Source organism: Mugil cephalus, chromosome 11 (genome assembly GCF_022458985.1).
Source record: "Mugil cephalus isolate CIBA_MC_2020 chromosome 11, CIBA_Mcephalus_1.1, whole genome shotgun sequence".
Lineage (NCBI taxonomy): Eukaryota > Metazoa > Chordata > Actinopteri > Mugiliformes > Mugilidae > Mugil > Mugil cephalus.
The window spans coordinates 7,060,329-7,081,566 of NC_061780.1; the positions used below are offsets into that span (position 1 = coordinate 7,060,329).

The 21,238-nt window shown below is 43.8% G+C and overlaps 2 protein-coding genes across 3 annotated transcripts in view; one reads left to right on the forward strand and one right to left on the reverse strand.

The window, feature by feature from the left end:
• si:ch73-22o12.1 (poliovirus receptor homolog) overlaps positions 1 to 8,996 on the reverse strand; it is a 71,803-nt gene extending 62,807 nt beyond the window's left edge. Inside the window, exon 1 of one of the 2 annotated variants that reach the window (XM_047599570.1) lies at positions 8,538 to 8,992. In XM_047599570.1, coding sequence (XP_047455526.1) covers positions 8,538 to 8,625 — 88 coding nt within the window. In that variant the 5' untranslated portion in view covers positions 8,626 to 8,992. Of the gene's footprint in view, positions 1 to 8,537 lie in introns of both variants that reach the window. The other variant, XM_047599569.1, reaches the window with a different exon arrangement.
• A 2,559-nt stretch (positions 8,997 to 11,555) lies between these two features.
• On the forward strand, positions 11,556 to 21,197 carry g6fl (g6f-like). The gene is made up of 10 exons (XM_047598299.1): positions 11,556 to 11,713; positions 12,433 to 12,765; positions 13,434 to 13,706; positions 14,013 to 14,048; positions 14,322 to 14,654; positions 16,360 to 16,614; positions 19,354 to 19,476; positions 19,672 to 19,745; positions 19,998 to 20,024; positions 20,399 to 21,197. Exons 1-10 carry the CDS (start codon positions 11,641 to 11,643, stop codon positions 20,447 to 20,449), a joined length of 1,578 nt encoding a protein of 525 aa, XP_047454255.1. The 5' UTR covers positions 11,556 to 11,640; the 3' UTR covers positions 20,450 to 21,197.
• Positions 21,198 to 21,238: the final 41 nt, after the last annotated feature.

The following is a 21,238-nucleotide window of genomic DNA, read 5'->3' on the forward strand; positions in this document are numbered from 1 at the left end:
CATTTCAACAGAAACTACCCAATCATCTCTTGTTACTCAGCCACTTTCCCTCCAGGGCCACTACTCAAAAGCAGGTCTGTCCATTGATACAGGTGTGGTGCACAGGGAAGAGGGGAAGGAAAGAGGACGGCGGCGGGGGGGGGGGGGGGGGGTAGATTGCCTTTTCAATGCTCTCCCTCAGTTCACCTGGATCAGGGGGAATTGAGTGCAAGTCTGAAGACAGGAAAGAGGAGGAGGGTCCCTAAGCTTTGCTGAGAACAATGGCGACTCTGTTTTCATTCACATCAAGTGTATCATTCTGTCTAGCAGCAGCCAGCTCACCGCCTGAACAAAAAAACAAAAAACAAAAAAACATTTCTAGGCTGCTGCTGTTGCGTGAACTCTTTTTTAATGTTTATTATATAGTAAAAAAATACATCATCCTCGGATCAACAAATACAACCCAAAATAAGATCAGCCCATTGTTTGAAATCGGGGAACAGAGAGTATTTTTGTGAACATGCTCATTCAATGAATACAAACAAAGCAATGCAGGCTGCAACATTATCGATTATTGCCAATGATTCTGTGCAATAGTGCGTTTTTGTTTATAGAAGAAAACTGTGGAAAATAAATTCCAGAGCCCAAGGCAAAGTCTTCATTACTTGTTCTGTCTGATTAATGATCCAAAACCAAATGGTTATTTAATGCACATTAGTGTAAAACGAGCAACAAAACAAATCATACTGGACATCCCTGAACAGTTCAGCACATATTATCTTCAGCGATAGTGGAGAGTTACTGCACAATCTGGCAACCTTTATGTTTATGCTAACAGTGGGAGGCGTCCTAATATAATGGCGGGGGGGGGGGGGGGCTGCACAGACACTAACATCCTGCTACCAGACGACGCAAGGACGACCTCAGAAGGCCCATGTCCATTCTCTGATGAGTCACAAATGTTTAGATGAACAATTGGAGACCTACACAATATTAGGAAGGTGGTCATAAAGTTATACCTGATCACTGTATATACGCAGTATATGTGTGTGTGCATAAAGCTCCACAAGTCTAGTTTTCAGTATTGGATTGCATTACTTTTTTCACTGGGAATCAACTCTTTAAATGTAATCCCATTTCAGCTTCAGTGTGCGATTCTTGTTAGTTGAGTCAAGCTATATTACCAGCCTGGCGACTGCCTGCGGGGGGAGACGAGCGTGTGACAGCATCTAGCAGCAGGGGAGCGGACAATGTCAGCCTGATCCCAGCACTTCACGACAGGTTAGCTCCGCTGAAATCAAATCAAGTCCTGCATCGGTTTTCAGTTTGCTAAGCCCGCTTGCTCCCATTACTTTGTTGGGTTACTTCCCATTTCCTGTCATCTGTGCAGTAATCAAGTGATTCAACCATCAAATCCGACCAACATCCCTCAGAACTGCGGCCATGTGTGCGCAGCGCATGCAGCGTTCGCGCGTGTTCACGGTTGAGTGTAAAGCGGTCGTGATTGGTCGTTCCGCGGCCTGGGCGAGGGAGACGGGGCGGGTGAGATAATCAGGGGAGGGGTGAGGTGGGGTGACACACTGTAAAAGTGTCAAAGCAACTTAACCTTCAAAAAATGCCCACCAGGGTGGAGTGGGAGGAGGTGTTCTTAGCCATTAGAAGAGGAAGAGGGAGAGGACACGTGTACGAGAGAGAGGAGGAGAGAGAATGATTGATGTGTAGAAGAAAAAAGAAACAGAAGACCTCGTTAGGGGTTGTAGGAAAGTACAGATGCCTGCAATACAAATGTCTGCAGGGAGGGTGGGGGCTGCTAAGGAGGTATGAGAGGAAAGTAGAGCGAGATGGGGAACAGATACGAGCAGGAGAGGGGAAGTAGAAAAGGCAGTCTGGATGGGCTTAAACAGGAACTGTGGGGCTGACATAGGTGGAAGAGACAACTGGGGAATTGGACGGGGGAACGGTAAAGCTAGAGAAGAGACGAAGAGAGAGACCACGCAGCAGACGTTCCAATTACACGAGAAACGAGGGATTGGCGACTAAGAAATAAAACAAGGGATAAGGGAAAAAAACTGGATGAGAGGAGGAAGAGGGATCACCAGTTTACTGAGCAGATGGATCAATTATGCGACCAAATTATGGAGAGGAGGAAGTTGGTGCATCGGGAGAGGACGTAAACAGAGAAAGACACGGAGAGCAGGGAAAGAACAAATCAAGACGGAGGAGTGGACGTAAGGGCACAAATGTGACAGGGGGAAGAGTGGCAGCGGGGAGCGGGACGCTGATTAGAGAGCAGCCAACTGGTGGAGCAGACAAATGAGACAAACCACTTAAATGAAGGAGGACCTGCTCTCCCTAAGGAGCCACACCAAACAAACCCTGACACACCCTGTTGGCAAAACACTAGGCTGATAACTGAATAACCCTGGTGCTGCCATTTGACTTTAATGTGCCATTCGCTCCGGGGGAAGATTTAAATGTTGCTGCCATTTCAAGGCTCTGGGGACTAATGACGACTCTGCTGCCTGTTCATCAGCGTAGCTCGGCAGCACATGTATATAACAAGTGAAACAGCAGACGACTAAGTGGCTCAGTTTGTGAAACGCACAGAAAAAAAAAACACTATTGTACATTTATCTCAACAGTGGCATAATCATGTAATGCTATCTTTGGGTTTTTCCTTTCTTCATCAGATCATTTCTGTACACATTTTCACACGTAGGTACGTAACTGTATCCTGCTGCTCAGGTGAAACTACTAGGATCACCAGGAGGAGAGCACGCTGAACTGAAAACAGTAGGTGTGCCCGGGGTTTTTCGAGGAGCACGACTCTATCCGGCTCCCAGAGCCCTGACAAGACCCTGTCACGCCAAATTCAATTTCCTCCTGTAACCAGCCTGCCCACTGCCTCTGATAAGTGTGAATTGGACATGACCTTGTCAAAGTCAGATGTGACGACGATACGGCACGTCTGTGTTTGTGTGCAGTACCCGTGCTGTGTAAAGGTGTGCAGACGGTTAACAACAACGGGCAAAGTGGCTGCAATGCTGCGTGAAACACATGAAAAAGGAGCAAAATGTGTGAAAGTGAGACTCGGCAGCGGCATAAACAGCGCAACATTACACAAATTGGGAGGGCTGGGAGGGATTAGCAGGCGAGGAGGCGAGGCAGCGAGGTTGCATGGTGCTGTTATGTCGATGGAGTGAGCCTTAAATGTTTTCAATATCACATGAGGGCACTGCATCATCCACCATTCAATACCAGATCAATAACACAAACCACCTTCCACCTCGCAAACTACATTTAGACACATTAAGGTGACTGCTAATGAGGAGCCGTGTGCATGTGTGCGTATGTACATTGGAGAGGACACGGTCAAGGGCCTCAGTGCTGAGTTGCACAGAGATCTGCTGAGTGCACTATGGATTTCAGAAATAAAAGAATGTGACAAAGACAAAGGCAGAAGAAAGAGGGGAAAGATGACAGAGAGAGGTCACGGGCCAGGTAACAATAATAAAAAGAGAAAGGTTAGCGCAAAAGTCCTTTACTGTCTACAACCCGAAAAGCTCTTTGGCCATTAAATGGGTCTGATGCTTTAAGGGAGGGAGAAAAAAAAATGGGGGAGTGAGATGCCTCTAAATTACAAATGAGCTGATAATTCTTAGCGTCCCTGGTTCACTCCCTCACACGGTTTTATGAAAACCTCCTTCAAACCCTCTGCCAAGATGCTGCTGGGTGGAATTAAAAATGTTGACATCCTCAACCCCCACTCACCGGTCTACCTTGGCTGATTTTACTACAGAAGGTCACAGAACCACCCATCTCCCAAGTCTAGTTAATTAAGGGGATTTTATTTTAAAGAGTTTGGCTGCCTTTCAATGGATCTTCAGTTGGAATTAACGCACATTCTCTGCACACTGGATGAGCTGGAATGGGTTTGACCTGCATCTCCCTAAATTCCATCTGGGTTTTGTTAGGAAGATGCAGATAAGAAAATGCAGATTAGGCAAAAGGCATCCTGACTAATGTTGTAGGAATACATGTGTGACTGAAAAATAAAGCAAGCCATATGCCGTATGGAACTGTATGCATGACACGCATTTGGCAAGCTACTCCAGCAAACAGCGCAGCCTTAAAACTCCCCATTATCTAGAAACATGTGGGTGGTTAGAGTACATTACGGAACGGTCTCAAGCTGTGAACTGTTATCAGTGTGTGAGCTAATGTACACAGATTCAATGTAGATAGCAGTTTAACCCAACAACTCCGCCAAGAATATCATCGACCCCAACACAGTTGTGATCTAGAAACCCCTCAGTTGCCCCATTCATATTAATAACATTTGGCATTCCTTCTAAGAGGTGGATTTCTGCTCATTTTCCTTTGGATCAGATGGGACTGACTCCAGCCGTCTGGCTACCCCAGGAGGCAAACACAAACATCCCAGTAGGGGGGCTAACCTGGTGACCTTAACAAGGGCTACCCTCCACCCCGCATGCACATGCAGGAAGACATAAGAGAGGGACTTCCGACATGGAAGTGGTTTCGACAAAACGCTCCTGGCTTTGGCTCATTCGTTACAGGAAAGGTACTATCATTATTTCAAGTTGCATGAAAAGCTTAATTTAAGGGAGTCAATTAAATGAGCCGGGAGTCTAAAAAAAGGACGTCCTCCGATCTCATGTCTGTAGAAGATAACAGGGTAGCTGATGACGATGGTGCACTCCCCCTCCTGAAAGAAACAGTAACGCACACATGCACTGTCATGTTGCGATGCGAAGCCCCGTTCCTATTATTGGAAAGTCATTTGACTTACAGTGCAGCCTCAGGTTACTGCCCATAATCATCGCTAGCTTTGTGTGAACATGTGCACGCGCACACTCAACTGTGTTCGTGGTCCAACAGACGGCTTTAAAATGCAACAAGAAGCACTGACTCGTGCTCATCGACCCCCTTCTCTTCAGATCCATCCATCCAGTCTAATAATATTTGCCAAGTCAACAATAAACCTGATGGATCTTTTGTGTTTCTGGTCAATGGTAATGAAAAGTCTTCAGAGCAATGTCATTTCACTAAAACTAATTTATCAAAATATCTGTATATCTAAAATCCTGTAAGACCTCTGAAGATCAACGTTAATTTAATCAATACAACTTCAAGATGAAACCGTTTCAAAAATGAAAAGAGCCTCTTATTAAAATGTTTTCAACACAACTGTTACAAAGCTTTCCATCCTCCACTAGCTCATTGTCTGCCCCCCCCCGCCCAAAAAAAGAATACTTAGTGGAATAATAATAATAAAAAGCTGTCTAAATTATTATGCTCATTCAGTGAAATGCCAAATATTTCATTCAATCACTTTACAAATTTGTTATTCAAAATTAATGGGGCCACATTGGCTGCACAGCACACAAGCAGGAATCATGAATGCCGGCATCACTCGCTTGTCTCCATTAAGTCATAAATCCGTGCACACTTTTATGTCTGAATAAACAGACTCTTAATAGTGATTATAAGAGGGAGGAGAAGGTTATTGATGTGTCATTTAAACAGGAAGACTCCGTGGCACGTGCGTGTACGTACTAGCACCCACCACGGCCAGAACAAGACTTTCTTGCACACACACGCACACACACAATATATATATATATATACACACACACACACACACACACATACATACACACACGCGACCTTTTCAAAATCCTTCTGACATTTACAAGCTCCGTGCAAAGGGGCGAGGACAGCTCATCTACATAATGATAAAACCAAACTGCTGCAGCCATTAACACACAAAATCAAACCAAGACCGAAACCCCTCGCTCCCCTGGGACTATAATGAGACACTAAGGACTTACTTTTGCCTTCTTTTATTAGGGACGGGGGAAAAAAAATAAACTCCTCTCATGATCCATCAATTACATCGTTCTTAATAGACAGAGTGGAGTGCTCTTTTTCTGTTGTTATAATGAATGGTCCTAGGCTTTCGTGGGGGGGGGGGGGGGGGGGGGGGGCTAATAGTTTGAGTTATTGCACACAAAGGACTGCCAAAAGAAACATTGCTACATTAGAGTCACTGAGTATCTGCATAAAGTATGTGTGTGTAGGAGTTACGGGTGAGAGCATCGTAATGGCTTGTGAAAATGATGGAAATTTCTGGGTATTTTCAGAAGTTATTATATGAGCTGGTATGCGTGTTGGATGAAGTTCATGCATTTGTGGCTGACGAGAGACCGTAGCACCATCGTGATAGACCATGGAGGTCACATGCTTTATTTCCCTGCCTGTCTGCATGTTGTTCGTGCCATAAACAGCACAGCCTTGACTCAACAGAGAAGGGGGAGGAAGCCTATTTGAATAACCCAATGACTACTGTCACTCAAACAGCAGCAATGGACAGGAGAGAATGAAAGATAGCCGGGGAAAAAAAGGAGACCAGGAGAACAAGGCCTCTGTATGTGCTCAACAGCAGAGCTGGGGGAGGGAGCGTGGGTTGGCGGGAGACAGGGAGGTTTCAAGTGGTGGGTGGGAAAGAGGGGAGGTGGGGGCGTCGGCCGTCTTAATCAGTTGCTGCCTGTTGAGTTTTCCAGCCAATCCAGAAACTCAGCCGCGACCGCGCACTTAAACAGCAGGACACCGAAAAGCCACCTGTTTATTCGAAACCGGGCCGGAGCATTTCCATATGAAGAAGAAGCTTTAACTCTCAGGTATACGAAGAAAAACATTATTTTATGCGTGAGCAGAGAAGCAAGCACACTCCTCTGCTACGACCCTGCATACCCACCAGTTTCTCAGGCAGCCAGCCAGCCACCCCCTGCTCACATGCAGCTTACTCAGCCATAAAGACAATACCCCCAACCTAAAACTCCCCCTCACGTAAGCCCACCCTTCTTCCAATAAAAACATCTCCATGGTAATGGGCCAAGCCTTCCTGACCCACATCCACCGCGTCCCTCACAACCTTGACTTGGGGGATGGTTGGGTTGTATTCCAGTATAATTTCAGAACCTAAACTTGCAGCCCACCTGTCTACTTCTATTGAGGTATATATATGTATTACATATAAAATACATTAATATTACAGAATAAAACCACAATTAAAACCCATTTTTACATCACATTAAAGCTGTGGCACTGAAAATCTTGCAGAGAATTAAATCACCTCTCCACTTCTGGAAGGAAAAGGAAAAAATGCAAAGTAGACAAGTAAAAAGTTTCAGTTCCACAGCAGTTAAAGCTTAAGTTTCACTGCTCATCTGCCATACAAAATGAAGTTAGAGATTCACATTGGAAAAACAAAACTTAAAAGATCACTAAAAAGCGATGTTTAAGCTAGTGCCAGTTTACCCTTGAATTCTTCAATGCTCATAAATATGTAAAACCTTTTGTTTCATTTCCCCCACTCCCCTCTCTCCTCTGAGTGTAGATCTACTTCATGTTGTGCAAAATGAAACTGGACAAACAAAAAAAGGTCCACTGCATGAATAAGTCAAATGAGTGACTGCGCTTATGAGTCCTGATTAAAAGTACCACAATCATCTGATCACTACTGGAAATGTATTCTGTTGCCGTGCCAGGGCGATAGATCTAGTCCTACATTCTTGCCCCAATTACAGCAGAAAACAAATAGCTGGCCTAGTGAGGAAAAGCAGAGAAAATGTTGAACTGGTTTCATGCCACACGCATTCATATGTTAATGGGTTAACTGCATGCCAGGAATATTTCCTCTCATTTCGGGGCCTGTTGGTGCAGTACGACTCCCTAAGCTACCTGAGCTGACGGGGGCTGGAAAACACCTGAATAATGTAAACATGTATAACAGGTTGCCAAGGGACAGGCGTGGCCTCGCTGTCACTTTGCTTAAAGTAATAGTCGGCAATTCTACGTGGAAATGTCGGGCGCAGTGAAAATTGCCCGAAAATGGCACTCGACAAAAGTATTGGTTGAATAATTTGTTGTCGATGATAAAGTTTCAACTGTTTTCCTCTACGCAACTCCTCTCTGTGTACAGTAGAAGCCGTTTCCAGACTATTTCCCCCTCTCAACTGAACTGTAACTAATGGATGATGATGTGGGGGGGGGACAGTAAGGTGAAGAACGGGGACTTGGGGAAGTGGGGGTGGGGGGGGGGGGGTAGATTGGGTTTATGTTTCCGTTTAAATAAAGGCCACCAGACACATCGCTAGAACACCTTTCAACACACACGGTGCCACACCTTAGAAACTAAACATGGCGTTGACTCACCGACCGAAACTCGGGTCAAAGAGCGGTGCTGCTGGCTCAACACGGAAACTAACAGAGAATAATCTCGATGAAGAGGTGTAGTTTCAGTATCCCATCAGACCGGGGTGTAAACAAGATAAAGTAAATGCCTTCAGTTACAGTAAACGGAGTAAGGAAATCACCTGATTCCCCGCGGCTGTCACCGCCCTGACAGGTGTTAGTCAAACCTAATTTAGTCTCCTCGCATATGATTTAAACTCAGAGAATAAACGAAAGGCAATGTGCTGTTGGCAATGAGGTGAGCGCCGAGAAGTTTTTTAGAACTGGTCCTTCCTTACCGTGCAGTGATAGTACCGACGCAATCAAGCAGAGCAGTCCCAGCGTTTTTGAGCAGTCGGGCCAATTTCGGGCGTCATGTCTCGCCATGGTTGATCCTCAGTGAAACCGGGAACGAAGCCTTTCCGAAATAAAGCTGAAATCGACACCTTCAGACGCGGCTCAGTTTCGGTGTAAAATTTCACTCATTCAAAGCCACAACAACAAACAAAAAAATAAAAACTTGTTTGGTTACTGGATAGGGATTTTGGTCAGGTGTCCTTCCCTGCGCCTTCAAGGCGGAGTCTGTTAGAATTGAGGAAAATCCTTGAGAATTCGTCCTGGCTGCGCACAGGTGAATATTTCCCCCAGCTGGTGCTCAGGATGTAATGAAGTGGTTGCTGCGCGCTCGCTCTCTCTCTCTCTCTCTGTCTCTGCTCCAACAACTAGTTCCTGTGAGTGTGAGTGCGCGGCGGGTCCGGCTGTGTGTGACTGACTGGGTGATGTCATCAAGCTGAGAGGCGTCACAGTACCGCTTCCCAAAAACCAATTAAGACCGGCGACGGCAGGAGTGGGAGGAGGGGGAGGAAGAAATGGGGGAGTGCGCCGAAAACAACTTGTTGAAACAACCAAAGGCATTTCCCTGAGCCTCATACCATCCAAATTACGCAGCACAAGTCAAGACGCGTTTATTGACACGACCTGAGGTTTTACAGTCTGCGGGCTGCACAGTTACAACTCAGAGGACAACAGAGGGACACCTCGTTCATATGAACTGTATATAATTTGCCAGCCGGAAAAAAAGGACACATGATCAATTTACTTCACGTTCTGTCGTTCGAGAAAAACACAAAATATCCCCAGACATGTTTAATCTTGAAAGATCAGATTCAAATAGATCATTCATGGCTTCGAAGTCATCTTGATCAATTTTCAGCCACTGCAGCCGCACACAATATTACACACACAGACTGATTGTCTACAATCTGTGCCATTATTGCCAAAAGACGAAATTCGCTCAAAATCCGACCCAAAAAAACAATATAAAGTTCCGCAATTCATCTAAGTCATGCACTATTGGTGTAGTGGTGGTGAGGTGCGTGGAAACAGATGATTCTTCCGCCCTCTGCTGTTAGTTTCTGCACACAGGCGTAAGATTAGCTCAAATAACTCCGGTACAGCAGATACCCAAATCAATAGGCATCCATTAATGAACGGGAAGAAACGAATCCAGTGGCAGTCAGCAAAATCAAATCAAAAGGCTTCTCATGCATCTATTTGCAGAGCACACTCTCCGTTGATTAGTTTTTCTTCTTCTTCTACAGAATAACTTCCAATTCATTTGCCCTATTTTCTCTTTGAAGCAGGAGACATACCAGTATAGTAAAGGCATTATCTGGTTTAGGTCTAATCCCTATACCCAAGTGTTTTGCAGTCAGTGTAATTACATCTCCATAAGTCCCGCAGTTTAAACCGTGCTGCCAGGTTCCTTCTGTTCTGTTCAATTTTCCAATTTGCCTCTAGTATCAGCCTCTTACTTCCAGACTGCATTTCTAGGGTGAAAATTCTGAAGATGCTGATAATTATCGGAGGTCAAACACTGTTTAGCACACCAGAGAAACAAATTAGTAGTTAAAACAGGATATTTGTTGGGACTTTGCCTTCAAAGAGACAGGAGGGATTTCTTTTCTTTCCTCCCGTTGCCCTCTGCAGATCCAGAGGTGTGAGTTTTAAATGCCAACAGTACTCTGCATTGCCATATTTTATTTTGCAGCAGGCTTCCAGCCATGTAACTCTAAGTGTGCGGGGACCACCCGTACTACCACTGGTATGACTAAACCGTATGCATTCATGGTAGAATAAGATGCTTTGAAGAAAGTAGTCGCCAAATGGAGAATTTCATCCCATTTTCTTCCCACATTCATCCATTTTTCATGCCTTCACATCTTCCACTTTCCAGCTGCCACCCATTTTACTTATATAGTACCTCGCCTTTTTATTCTCACGTCCCTTACACCTTCTTTTCATTTACACTTCACATTCCGCCCCTTCCTCGTGCTCCTTTTTTCCTCTCTCTCCCTCTCCCTCTTCCCGTGTCATTCAATTTCCTTTGTCCACTCGTCCTTCACTTCTTCCTACTATTCATCCTGTCCCCCTCTCCGGGGGTTTGTGGCAGTGATAATGAAGCGCACAGTTAACAGATATTAGCTCATTGGCAGTGGATTCATTAGACAGAGCCAAGGCTTATGGTGATTATTTACCCATGGAGGAGGGGGCACAGGATCAGTACCACGCTCAGTGTCAGCAGCCACAGGCTTCTTTGAAGTCACACTGTCTCTTTTCCTCTGTAACACTCTCTCACACTTCTGCTCGCGGGTTTTCTCATTCTGTCTGAGCACCTCTCCTTCCACACTTCTCCCTCTTGCCGCGTTCCCCCCCCCCTTTCCTCTTTCCCTGTCATTAGACACCCACAATACATATCTACTTTCGTGCCCTGCCTCTCTCTCCTTCCCTATCTCTCCTTGCCGCCCCCATTCACCCAATGGTAATTATGGAAAATCTGTAATAGTGCTCAGAGGAGCTGATAATACCTTTAGCTTAATTAAAGACATTTATGGGATGTAAAGACATGTAGCCTAGGGGTTGCCATGCACCCACACCAACCCAAACTCTTTATTTCTCGGGTTTTCATGTCTCCCTCACTTTCTGTTATTCTTATCATTTTTTTTTCTGTTTCACACTCGCTTTGTGATACACAGACGAGTACAAGCTCATTCCTTTTGTCAAACAGAACGGTAGAGTCAGAGGTTGTCCTTCTAATTGCATGCTCAGTAGTGGTGTAGAACATTTCAGGCTAACATTATGGTTAATGCCACTGTATGTGCTTTATCAGCCTCATGCACGCACGCATAATAAGAACAGTGATGGCCATTTCCTGCTGATTGTGTCGGTGCTGGTTGCTCCGCATCCTGCTGGGCTGAGCGATGTCCAGCGAACTTGTTGACATGTCAGTCAGAGACATATCGTAGGACACAGAAGAATACCTCTAAAGCGCACTTAAAGGTCACAGCCCTTCCAGAGAAAACCGCTGCAGACACAGTATTTTTTCTTTCCTTTGTAAGTGTGATGGCGTCTGGCTTTCTCATCTTTATTCTTGCTACCTCCGTTGTGGTGTGTTCCTCTCACGTCAGCAACACAGGTACGAACCGCTTTCTGTGAATTTGTTTTCTGTGACACTCGAAACTGTTCTAGCAGAGAAGGGAGAATGAATGAATCCTCATCTTTGAATGTAAACGCTAAAATGCATAAAGAAAGTTCTTCTTCATCCCATGGGCTCCTACGTTGAAAAGTGTGCCATTAAGTTAAGGAGACAGCCAATGGCATCTGTTTGTGTCCTCTTATCATTTTTGTTCCTTTCAATTGCTGCGCCCACGATCACCTTGATGCTTTGTCCAATGACAACATTCACATGTTCACATTGAAAGAAAACATACCACCAAGAGAACAATAAAATCTATTGACTTGTACGTGTATTTCAAATTCATTTGAAGGCGAAATGATGATTTAGTCATCCGTGTTAGAAATATCAAGTGAAGAAATATCAATATCGACGTCTTTTTAGTGCAAAAATCTTTCCATCTACAACACCTCTGCACAAAACTGCTGCCTGGGGAAACAAAAGGAGGAAATCTGCTAAAAGGAATGAAGTTTTGGAAGATATCAAGTAGTTTTGACACAGAGGCCTCATTAAAGCTCCAGCAGTATTCTAGTTTAAGTCACATTCACACAGAAAAGGGGTTCTGTGGAGCAGTACAGTCGTCAGTTTTAAGTGTTAGAACTGTAGTCAATTGTGAGATTTTCTAGATTTACCACAGCGCTAATTTTAAAATGCTCAGTGGGTTCTCCTCTCTCCCTCAGACTGGCAGGATGCTGTGGTGGCTAGAGAGGGCACACCTACCACCTTAGTCTGTACGGATACAGGAGTAGGACGTTCTGTAGCCATCAACTGGATGGTGAAGTTACCCGGAGAGCGTGAATGGAGACTGGTTCTTTCAGCCGATGAAAACAAAAAGTTCTCTGGTGGTGCTTCCAAGGCATCCATGCAATTGTCTGACCCCAACTTTCAAGACACTGGGGTTTTCTCACTGTCCTTCGTGCCCACAGTGGAAGACAGCGGCCATTACTTGTGCTTGATAAAGCATCAAGAGATGACCCTGAAGGAGAAGATCATCCCCTTAGCCATCCTCCAAGGTAGAGTCAAGAAAACATATGAGATTCTTCCACCACCTGCAACCATTAGACGTTTGTCAACTTAATACATGCCATAATGACTTATTTATGAATCATACATGCCCGACAATACACGAGTATCTAGTTTATCTCGTTAAATCTCTCTATACATACAATGTTTTGATAATATCTAAAACCATTCTTCGTTGATTCTATTTCCAGTCTTTTTCTTCGTCTTCTAATGCTCTTTAGTCATATACACGACTTTCATGAAATGTTACCTAATCACTATATAATTGTTTGCTTAATGGTTAAATTAATGAGAATGTACCAGAAATAACTTTTGCCACAACATAATTTAATTTCTGTTTCTGTTTTAGTGATGACCATAGAATAAAGAGGTGCACTTAAGTTCAAGTTTGGAGGCCTTCCATTTACTTTATTTCTTACTCTACATCAAATATTTGATTTAAAATAAATAAATAAATAAACATAAATTGCTCCTGCTAAATCAGATGCAGCATCAAAATCCAGTTTCTGACTGCTACTTTGTGTATTTCTACTATAGCTTTATACTTGTGTAACTAATGTTACCACGTGAACGCTAGACTTGAACGTACAACTGGTTAATGCTCATGTGCATTCTCTTTCTTTTACTGCTGATGTCCTGTCTCCTCCTTCATCTCCAGTCGGGATCACCCCTGCTGCACCCGTTCCTCAGCATAGCACCCTGCGGCTGATTGCCAGAGTTACTCCTGACTCTGCCGTCACCAAAATCACCTGGGCAGCGCCTGGCGACATTTCCATGAAGAGTGAAAGAAACAATGGCACAGTCACCAAACTGCCACAGGTCCAGACCAGTGACCACGGTGTCTATGTCTGCACGGTCCACACCTGGGGCAGCGGCAGCAGCAGCGGCAGCAGCAGCGGCGTTGCTTTTGCTGTGAACGTGACCGTTGACGGTAAGACTGGCTGGAAGAAGAGAAATGTAGAAAGTCTGAGGAATGAGTAAAATTGGTTGCTGTCTTTATTGGTACTGCAAGTGGGCATCAATGCAAGAAACTCCGGCAGCAGCATCATTTATTCAGGAGTCCTGTAGCTACAGTTCTTCAAAGTACTTACTTTTATACGCCAGTTTCAAGATTCAAACATGTACTTTAGATCTGCACTAAAATCTAGCTAGTTCTCCTGTGAATATTATAGTTCCTACATCTATGTTTTATTCATTATTTGGTTTTTGCTATTTCTTGCTTCCCTCCTCTCCGTAGCTAACAAAGTGGCCTCATTCCCCAATGTAACATATGGTAAGTAACAATGTAACATAAGCAGTCTGAAAGTCCTGTGTCAGCAGTTTGCTAATCAGGCAGAGCAGAATGCAAGACCCACAGCAGAAGTGACTCTCAGCACATAAGAACGTAATCCCCATTGTTGTAGGAATTTTTCCCATATCGCCATATCCCTACTCTCTTTGTATTCTGTTTACTCGCTCGTTCTCCATTCAGTCTTAACTCTGCATTCCCTGTCAGTTCTTGCCATGTAATGTCTTCATATCTGTCCCACTCCACCCTGGCGGGTAGCCCCCGAGATCTCGACTGCCACTCAGGCTCTGGCACCGTTCTCCCTGACCTGTACTCATGCCCGGGGGGACTATATCATGCTGCACTGGAGTTCCCCAAATTCCAAGCAGAAGAATTGGAAACTGGTGTTCCAGTACGACCGCTGGAGGGGTTCCTCCCTACTGACTGAGCGAAGCCGTAGACTCAAACTGGCTGGTCCACCCTATAACGCAGAGACTGGGAGCTTCTCCTTTCTATTCACCCCTATGTGGGAAGACGGCGGTCTCTACCGCTGTGAAGTGTTCCTCAATGACAACATCAGCATCCAGCAGACCTGGCTCACCGTTCTGAAAGGTAGAAACCAGGGCATGGAGGCCCTTTATGAGACAAATGGTCTTCGTTTCATCTTAATCTTTGATATTTACATTCAGCTGTGATGAAAGAGTTAAAAAAAAAAAAGATAAATGACAAATTAAAGTAAAAATCGAGATAAAGCATTTATGCTGTTTGACATATCTAATCTGAGGGTATGAGAATTCTCAGACTGAGAATATAATGACATTTTTTCCAAAAAATAAATCTTATTTAGTCTTGAGATCATAAAATACTGAGGTGTTCAGTTGGATTGAAAACCTACAAAGAGCATTTTCTTTCTCCATCTGCTTAATTTGTCTTTTTTCTTATCACTTTCTTTTTTCTTATCACTTGTCTGTGGTTTATTTAAAGGAATACTTTGACATTTAGGAAAATATGCTAATTTGTTTCTTACGGAGAGTAGCATGACCAAATATGGAACAGTGAAGCCATGCCAACTAACTAATGCTCACATGTTACACACACAATACCTATTATAGAAAAAAAGCAAACCACGATTTTCAGCCAGTTACTGCAATCTTGGGGAGAAAAAAACTTTGGTGGTCACCTGGCAACCTCAGTGTCATTTAGTGAAAATCATTGTGCCCCGGTGTTGCTTGTTTTAGAATTGTTTTAGAAAGCATATGCCAAAAAAAACACAACTATGATGTTCAGATTTATACATAGAATAAATACACAAAATATAATATGTTAAATGCTTTTTTGTTGTTGTTGTGGTTTTGTTTTGTTTTGTTTTGTTTTGTTTTGTTTTGTTTTGTTTTGTTTTTTTTTGGTCGTCTTTTTACATTAGCCAGGTTTGATGTAACATTAGCCAATGAGCTCGCTTTAAGTTTTTGTAAGCGAACATTCACTTTTATTCACACTTACATGAATTTAAACAGAAACTCAGCAGTGCACCTGTGGATTTTTATGAGTGAGCCTTGGGTAGTTTTCACTCTTTGCACATGCACACATTTGCTCACACTTGCACAAAAGCTAGCGTGCGCACACAGACACATACGATGCCCTGTCATGGTGGCCTTGGAAGGCTTTACTAATCACAGTCCCACTGGCATTCATCACATCTGCCCAGGTGTGACCAGCTGATCTGTCACTGTCATCCTCCAATCCGTATCCCCTACACATACGCATGCACATCCACAACCACCCACACACTGATCATGTGACGCATATATTTTTACCTCACCTCATTATGAGTATCATTATGTATGATTATACCTGCTGCCCTCCCACCAAGGCTGTAGGTGGCCCACACTGATCACACTAATCAAGGCTGAAATGTGTGCGCGTGTGTAGGGTGGTCTGTGGAGCTTGATTACACCCAGATGGATTCTCATTTGAGTTTGATGAGACACTAAGCATCAGTCACAGTCAACCAACGCATTAGCAACAAATCACTTTAATGAATATACATTATTTTGACCTCTCTCTGAATTGTTCTTTGTTTTTCATATCACTTTCTCTTTACCTCATTACTCTCTATTTGTCCTTGCCCTTTTCTATATTCACACAACATCCTTTAACCATCCCTTAGCTCTCTCCTTCTGACTCTCACCTTTCGCTTACCCTCTGACTGTCTTTTCTCTCACTGTTTATTGTGATTTCTTGTTATCCTTCTTTTTCATTATCCCTCCCGTGTCTTTCCATGCTCCCCTCTCACCACTGCTATGTATCACTTCCACAGTTAAAACCAGACGTTACCCCTCGAAGTTGGAGTTGGACTGCTTATACACAGAACCGTCCCAAGTTCAAAGTGCACACTGGAAACACAACAATACGAGTCGCAAACTGCATATGGAAAGCAAAGGCCCTGGGATCATCTCCACCATTCTGCCCTTACCTCTCACTCCAAACATAACAGGCAACTACACCTGCAGCTTGCGTCTGAAAAATGGGCAGGTCGTCTCGGCCGCTCAAACTGTCCGGCTGCCTTCCAAAGGTGAGATTTTGTATTGTGTCAGAGATTGGTCTTTATCAACTTGATGGAGATAATGAACCACGTGTGTGGATAATTCTCAGATGTGTTTTCCATGAAGCTATGGTGTAGCCAAGCCAACCTCAGGTCAGTCCATCTGCCAGACAGGTTGTATTTACAGAGGAGAAAGCTTCTGACAGATACCACATGTTATGCTTTCCCATGTGCAAACAAAGAGGCTAAAGGTTAAGATGTCCGTGTAACAAGAAGTTGTGATAATATCCAGCAGAATATATCCTTCTGAATTTTTCAACTTGTTCTTATACAAAAGTATTAAAAATATAAAAACAAAAGCGGATCGTTTTCCCCATCACGCTCACCCTGCTGATATGCGAATATAAGAAAATAGGACCTTAGGACATCTCTCCGCACAAAAACTAAATTATTCAAGCTTATTGTATTGATGGCTGTAGGGGAGCACAGGAGGATATGGCAGTTGAATGGATCCCTTAGCTGAAATTAGTTCACTCTCCATAGCCCAATACATCACACTGGGCTGAGGGGCTCAGAGCTCATCATAATGCACACTGATGGTATGGCCACAATGGGTAGAAGGAGGGAAAAAAGAGAGGGTGATACAGGATACAGGAGGGGGAGAGAAGCAGTAAGACTTTTGTCTGATTGGAGAGGTTGGAAATGGCGAAATGTATTGAAATATATTTATTTTTGTGTGGTGAGTGACAAGTGCTGCATTTTCCTGGTATGTCATTGGGAATTTAGACTGAGCGCAGTATGAACTTCAAACAATAAGAGAGCTGGATGACCTACATTTACACTTTTCTAAAGTGTCAGGCTGTACAAACATTGCAATAGTGCAAAACAGAGAAAAATCACGGTTAATAATGAATAATAATATAACAGTAAGCAGTGACAGTAAAGTTTTCTAAATAGTTTTGCTGGATAGTATAGTAAAGTTGCTTTTAGTTCACCAAGTAACAGTTGTAATAAATCATCTTTATCATTTTGGGATTTGCAGAATAGAAAACTGCATGATAGAATTTCTTTCACAGGTAAACCAATCAACTGGTACAGTGCCACACAAAATACTTGAAAAGCCAGGCAAACATTTGCCTGAATTTGCTCGTCACTTGCAATGCGTTCAGGCAGCTCTTTGGTCTACCACGTATCAGACATTTCCCTGCTGTTGCAATGATATAAATCACCCACTTCCTCATTTGAGATCAAACAGACGAGGTGGGGAGGATGTACCAATAGCAGAAAGATATAAGTGAGCTGGAAGAAGACACCAAAAAAGTGAAGGGACACTGAATGAGAGAAAGGGGAGATGTGCTAGTGAGGATATGGGGGCGTTTGTGCCTCACTTCACCTCACTCAATTATCATAATTCAAGTTAAACGTGGCACGGAGAACAGTGCAGGTCAGTCTTAGGGTCAGCTCTCACCACAATATTCCATTAGCAGCCTCTGCACACACTCACCAATCAATTACACCTTGCACAGCACATAATCATTGATTATTTTGACACTGGCTAAAAGCTGTGACCTCAGGGCAGGGATGAAGCCCGAGGCCTAATCCTTTTTAAAACAAATTTGTGGAGAAGTGAACTTCACGTTTGCCTGGCGGACAACCTTGGATGGTACATAAACATACTCTGGGAACTGTTAATAAATGATGATGATTACACACTGCACAAGAGCTAGGTCTTGGCAGTTCCGTTGTGGCATTTTGTTCATTAGGGGTCTTTCGCATAATCAGAAGAGTCACAGATCTGAGCGCTATATGCTCCATGACTGAAGAGCAGGGAGCGCCAAAACACTTGTTCAGGTACACCAAATTACAGAATCACCGTGGAAACAAGCACCTCCCTCCTCCTTCCCATGTTGCCCGGTGGCTGTGTTTTGCAAGCCCTATGTCATCCTCATTATGCAAACAAACCTGACAAGTTTGATCACACGCATGTGCTCTTCCCACAAAATTTGACTGCTACAACAGTGAGCTAATGGCAGGCTTATGTAATGTTTGTGATAATTGTGCCTACGCGTTCTATCCACCTGTTTTTCAATACTGCAGTGACTGGAGTTGGCTGAGACTGCTGTTTTTACATTGCTTCTCTAGGGGTAGTTGATTACTAGAATCTGACTTCAAAGGAGAGAAATGAAAAGCAGACTTTACCTACTCCTTATACTTACATATTTTGACATTTAGACATTGAATAATTAGGATTTGCACAAACTTCTCTGTATGTGGGTGGAGGGGGCATGTGCTGAGGTTTGGCCTAATGATCTGACAGCATCTGGTCTCCCTGATACTGCCTCCCTTATTCCTCTCGTCAACATTTCAAATTGACAGCCTTTACTGTCCAGACTGAAAGTCTGTCAGATCAATGTCTACTAAGCTGCTGTACAGACTATTCACTCTGTCTGACGGAGCCTGGATTTTCTCCTTCTTTCACTGCACCCATTGTTTGTGAATGACAGCAGTATGATGCAAATGCATGTAACATGTAGAGGAAATCGGAACAGCAACATGTCTTAGGTTACAGCTGCAAGTCTTCAAGTAAAGAAAAGCTTGACCCTTCGTGTCTCGAGCAAAAGAGTAAATTCTAGATCACAAAGCAATAACTTTTTGGGCAGCATTTATGTCATTCAAGCACACAAACTCATACATCTACGGGTTTATATTAACTCTGTTCTTGCAAACATTCACGCTGTTTTCTCTCTCACATTTTTTTTTTTCTTGCAGAGCTTCCCATTGTCATCATCCCCTCCCTGCCCGCTTCTCTCTCTGCTTTATTACTCCTGGTGCCCCTGGTTGCTGCAGCTGTCGGTGTGTTGCTATGGAGACGGAAACACATTTCTGATCGCGGTGAGTCTTCCGGCGTTTTCTTTTTTGACAGCTTTCCGTGTTCCGTCCATCTTTGGCCCCTGTCGGCTGCCACTGAGTGATGTGGTCCATGACATCCTCTGGGGTTGTTGTAATGAATCTGCCCCCACCTTCTCCATCCCGCTGCATTTGAGTATGTGTGTTAGACTGTACTGGTAACTATCTTTCTGCACTCAGGCATCGAGCAGTCTCTGTCCGTCCACTCGGGTGAAACAGAAAACATCTATGAGAATCCTGACAATATCAGACAGGTGATCAATTCAGACATTTTCAATAACTAAATGTTACGTTTGATAAATTTCCCTCATGGTTTTGCCCTAGTCTTCTCCTCTGCCTTCCCTCTTTTTCTCTCACCCTCCCCTCCCCTTTCCCGTCTTGTCTCTGTAGTTTGCTTGTTATGTTTAGCTTTCCTGCTATTGTTCTGTTTCCTGTGTGATTTCCCTCCCTCTCTGTCACTTGTTGTTCATTAAACCTGTTTTCTGCTATCTCCTCCCTTCCAACAGGCTCCTCCCCAGGGTTCAGTCTACATGGTGAGTTATTGTGTTGTCCCCAGTGCACACAACCGGGCATGGCGCATATGTGTCTGGGAGAGGAGCTGTAATACACACATCTACCAGTGCATAAAGTCTCATCTCTCTATTGCACCCTCCCCGTGCTGTCAGCAGATATGTCTTCCTTCACACTCGCTGTACTCCCCTCCAATCTATCAGCCCCGTCTCCGATAAAACCATTCCCTATCAACTGTCACCCTTACATTAGTGGTATTAACAAATCAATCTCATTACACACTTGAGGGGCATAAATTTAGCCACGGTACCTCTCTTTATCCATCACTTCACTATCCTATTCACTCTATCGCTCTCTTCTTTTTACATTTCTTCTTCCTCTTCTTCTTTTTTGCCAGGATTTGAAGCCAAGAGGAGAGGATGATGTCTATAAGGAACTGGAGCAGTGAGCAAAAAGGGTTGCATCACCTGTGCATGCTTTTGTATGGGGAGCTGTCTGTGTGTGTGTGTGTGTGTGTGTGTGTGTGTGTGAGAGAGTGTGTGTGTGTGGTGTGTTCATATGTGTCTGCACTGTCACTCGTCTGCCCAACACATCCTTCTCACACTCACCAATCAGACTGGCCTGAACATCACTCTGACATTGTGGCATAATATCACGCCACGCGGTGACAGGCAGCGCTCCTTCGGCCGTGTGTTGTTATTGCGTGGGCTGTCTGTGTTTGTGTTTAAGGAATAATAAAAGAGACTATGGGATGGGAAATTTTTGTGTGAGGGTTTGTCTTTGCGCTCTGTTTTCCGATACGAGCAGTGTCACAGCTGATCACCAACCCACATCTCATCTTCATCCCGCTGTCACATCCGCTCAGTTCCCAGCTGCAGCAGAAGGCCTTTATAAACAGAAAACAACAGAATGTCAGAGTGTGGACATGAAGAAATTTTTCAGCAAATCGGGAAAATTGTACCGGAGTGATTTAAAAGTTTTGTCCGATTTTATAAGCTGTTGCTCTTATGAAAGGTAAATATTTTCTTGTAAGGCTCTAAAATTGAACCACATATGGGTTAACATACTATATTGTCTTCTCACTATTGTATTTTATTTTATTTTATTTTATTTTATTTTATTTTATTTTGTTTTAACTGGTATGCATATGCTGTAACTGAGTATAGACATGTCTAAATAAAGTTTTGTCTGGCTTATTGGTGTTCTCCAAGTGTCTTCAACCAAATTTCGTTTTCGC

What these genes read in the sequence shown, in the direction of transcription:
- g6fl (XM_047598299.1), top strand. Translation starts at nt 11,641, where the DNA reads ATGGCGTCTGGCTTTCTCATCTTTATTCTTGCTACCTCCGTTGTGGTG. An exon ending in CCCCTTAGCCATCCTCCAAG is followed by an intron (nt 12,766 to 13,433) that starts GTAGAGTCAAGA and finishes CTTCATCTCCAG; the next exon opens with TCGGGATCACCCCTGCTGCA. An exon ending in GAAACACATTTCTGATCGCG is followed by an intron (nt 19,477 to 19,671) that starts GTGAGTCTTCCG and finishes TTCTGCACTCAG; the next exon opens with GCATCGAGCAGTCTCTGTCC.